Genomic DNA, 3,555 nt, shown 5'->3' with positions numbered 1-3,555 from the left:
GGGCTTTGGTGCTCACTGAGTCTGCTTCTTGAATGTGTCCCTTATGGATGTGAGGAGTTGAAATCTGGTATCTGACCAGGGGCACCCTGGCTCCTGGATCTCCAAGTCAACCACTGTGTGGGTCCACCCAGCAGGGGCTACAGCAATATCAACAGATTTCTCCTCTTTGTTTGGAGTTTGGAAGTTTTGGAGCTCTCTGATCCAGCTGCAGTTTGTTGGGTTAGGCTGCAAAAACACAGGTGGTTCCCTGCGCCACTGGCACAGCTTGGGCGGGGACGTAAATTGAGTGGGGCGGGGTCTCAGAGAATCACCAGGGCGGAGCAAACAGCAATGGTTGTCGTCAGCGTCTCTGCTACTCCGACTCCACGTCTCTGCGTCCCCGAGTCCCGCGCCCCCACAGCAACAATGATCCCTGCGAGCAGCTCTGCGAGAAAGCCACCCTTGCTTTCCGACCCGCTGCAAGACAGTCCAGTTTCTCCCCGTAGGAGTCTGGGACCTCAGAATCTCGCCTTAAACGAGCTCAGTGCGTTCGAGAGCTTGTCTCCCCTTCCGATTGAAAAAAACCGCACATCCAGGTGCAGCCCCCCTCACGCGCGCCTCTGTACCTCTGTTCTTGGTGCCTCTCCCCTCCCACTCAGTCTCAATGCGCTTCTTTCTTTCCTTCTAGTTGTAGAACTTCCACTCGGCCAGCTTTCCCGTGGTTCTGGATGATAGCTGTTTTGTCTTATAGTTGTAATTTCAGTGTTGTTGTGGGAGGCAGCACGCACAGGTTTATACCTTATGCCTCCATCTTGGTTCTCCATGTTGTGATTTTTAAAAAGTGAATGTTCTGTCCCAGCTGGCATGGCTCTGTGGTTGAGTGTCGACCCATGAACCAGGAGGTCACCAAACTGGAATTAGAACTAAGATAGTGTTCTTCAGGCCTCAGTACCTGGGGTGGTTTACCTTCTGTTGTCTGTCATTTCAGAGAAAGGGTATAAGCATTAAGGTTTTGTAGCTGTGGGCTCCCTGCTTCTCCTGTTCTTTCTGTCCCAGGTATTCAGAGGACCTGCCTTTGTGGTTTGTCTCTGTGGACAGCATAGTGAGTGGGTCTTGCATTTTTATTTTGACAATCTCTTCATTTTTCTTTTAGCTATACATACTCTCTGCTCTAGGTGTTACAATAAATCCACTTAATTTTGAAAGTCATCTTAGGGTAGTGGTAGTACAGCCCTCTGCACATACAATTGAAAACTGCTGTGCTGTGGTTGAGTGCCATGTCTGTACACTTTATACTTTTTGAGTTTTCTTTGAATTTTTCTTGTAGACTAACCTACCATGGCCGACCAGCGACAGCGCTCACTCTCTACCTCTGGGGAATCGCTGTACCATGTTCTGGGGCTGGACAAGAACGCAACCTCAGACGACATTAAAAAGTCCTACCGGTAAGAGCCATGCCTCGTGGGTGTGATTGGCACCGACCAAGAACTACCATATATATATATTTTTTAATTTTTTTCTTGGCTGACTTAGTATTTAACATCTTTGTATGTACAGTGTATCCCTTGTACCTTAAAATGGGTACATTAATGTTTCCAGACTGTCTACCCTGGAGTAGGCAGTCCTGCAGCAAGCAGCTCTGACGTGCTGAGCGGGGCTGTTGGCCATTGGATGAGGGACTTGGTGCCACGCGGTGGTGACAGTCTGCTTGCCTGTTGTAACCTCCAGGCTGAACCTGAATGGACCCTTAGGTGCGGTGTCATTGGTGAAGCTGTGATGACTAAACACACAGCAAAGTGCCTTATCAGACCCCCTGCCTGTTGCTTTGTGCAGGAAGTGCGCAGTTAGCTGCTCGGACACTAGAGGTCAGGGTAGGGATTGCCTTTGCGCTGTGGAAAGTTGGAAACGATGGCAGAGATTTCTTTTGACCCACACCTTCCCGACTTCTATGGAGAGGAGGAAAGTGAGATGGTCATGGCAAATGTTCTTCCACTGGCACCTCCATCCAGTGGGTGAACATGAAACGTGAGACCAAGCAATGGTTTTGGTTTGCAGGAAACTGGCCCTGAAATATCACCCGGACAAGAACCCTGACAACCCAGAGGCTGCGGACAAGTTCAAGGAGATCAACAACGCACACACCATCCTCACGGACGCCACGAAGAGGAACATCTACGACAAGTACGGCTCGCTGGGGCTCTACGTGGCCGAGCAGTTTGGGGAGGAGAACGTCAACACCTACTTCGTGCTGTCCAGTTGGTGGGCAAAGGTGAGGGTGTGGAGCTGACGGAGCGGCGGGTGTCGGACTCACCAGTCCCTGCGTGATCGTGTGCTCCACACTCCTGACAGTGGTGACTGGTGGGCGGCTGTACCCCGCTCGTCCCGTGTGAGTGTGGGCAGTTGTGTGCCTTTCAAACTGGACGTTTCTCAACACTCTCCTTTACTCACTCAAAGCCCTGTCACGTGTGAGGACACAGTGCTGACGCCAGGGCGCTGGCCTGTAGGCAGCCCACATCGCTGCTGCCAGGGCTGCTCGCAGCCCCCTCTGTAAATAGTTTCTCTTTATGCACCTGGATGCTCTGTCTCTCCTGGTTCCCATGTTGGTCCTTTCTTACACTCCTCGATGTGGAGGAGAATAGGAGCGCCCGCCTGTCTGTCTGTCGCTCTCATAGGGCAGCAGTGGGTGTGTGGGGGTGCCCCGTTGGGGAGTCCCCGGTCTGGAGCCACCTCAGCCAGCGCCCACCTCCTCCCCAGGCCCTGTTTGTCTTCTGCGGGCTCCTCACCTGCTGCTACTGCTGCTGCTGCCTGTGCTGCTGCTTCAACTGCTGCTGCGGGAAGTGCAAGCCCAAGGCGCCCGAGGGCGAGGAGACCGAGTTCTACGTGTCCCCCGAGGACCTGGAGGCGCAGCTGCAGTCGGACGAGCGGGGTGAGTGCCGCCAGGGCCCGCCTGCGTGCGTGGGGTGGTGCCAGAACGGGCCCTCACCCGTGTCCACCTGTCTTGTCAAACAGGAGGGCACTGACATGGGGCCAGGATGTGTGTGGCAGCTGGGCCCGTTGAGGTTGAACGTGGACTCGGAGGTAAAGCAGACGAGGGGCTGTCCCTGCCCGCCAGCTGCGCTAGCTGTAGTGCCTGGGGACCAAGTAGGTGGGGCGGGCCTCGGGCCAGCGGCAGCCTGAGGCGACGAGGTGGTCACGTCGGGGGGGAGGTCCGTGAACAGCCTCTCCCTCCGAGTGCTTGTCCTGCCACCTGTGCCCCAGCAGAGCGACGGAGCATTGTCACAGGAGGACGTGTTGACGGGGCACACGGTGCACTCGGGAGGCCGCCATCCTCATGCGATGAACATGTGTGTGATTGCTTTTCAGAGGCCACAGACACACCGATTGTCATACAGCCAGCGTCCGCCACAGAGACCACTCAGCTCACAGCCGAGTCCCACCCCAGCTACCACACCGACGGGTTCAATTAAGTTCAGGAGAAGCTGTGATGTGCGGATCAATCAGCACCCGGCCACTTCGACCTGAGAATCATGAACTGTAGTCACAGAGGTGGGGAGGGAGCCGCTCTGGCCTGGGAAG

The 3,555-nt window shown here is 54.8% G+C and overlaps 1 protein-coding gene across 2 annotated transcripts in view; it reads left to right on the top strand.

The window, feature by feature from the left end:
* The window catches only part of DNAJC5 (DnaJ (Hsp40) homolog, subfamily C, member 5), a 32,555-nt gene extending 29,006 nt beyond the window's left edge, over nucleotides 1-3,549 (top strand). The window contains exons 2-6 of one of the 2 annotated variants that reach the window (XR_001360494.1): nucleotides 1,307-1,424; nucleotides 2,035-2,248; nucleotides 2,734-2,905; nucleotides 2,989-3,057; nucleotides 3,343-3,435. Coding sequence is in view for 1 of the 2 variants with exons in the window: in XM_014532797.1 (XP_014388283.1) it covers nucleotides 1,318-1,424; nucleotides 2,035-2,248; nucleotides 2,734-2,905; nucleotides 3,343-3,446 (597 nt within the window). In the remaining variant the exon portion in view is untranslated. Of the gene's footprint in view, nucleotides 1-1,306; nucleotides 1,425-2,034; nucleotides 2,249-2,733; nucleotides 2,906-2,988; nucleotides 3,058-3,342 lie in introns of both variants that reach the window. The other variant, XM_014532797.1, reaches the window with a different exon arrangement.
* The last annotated feature ends 6 nt before the right edge of the window (nucleotides 3,550-3,555 follow it).

This window comes from Myotis brandtii, unplaced genomic scaffold (assembly GCF_000412655.1).
Source record: "Myotis brandtii unplaced genomic scaffold, ASM41265v1 scaffold915, whole genome shotgun sequence".
NCBI classification, from domain to species: Eukaryota; Metazoa; Chordata; class Mammalia; order Chiroptera; family Vespertilionidae; genus Myotis; species Myotis brandtii.
The sequence above is the reverse complement of the archived record's forward strand: the minus strand, read 5'-3'. Positions and strand labels throughout refer to the sequence as shown.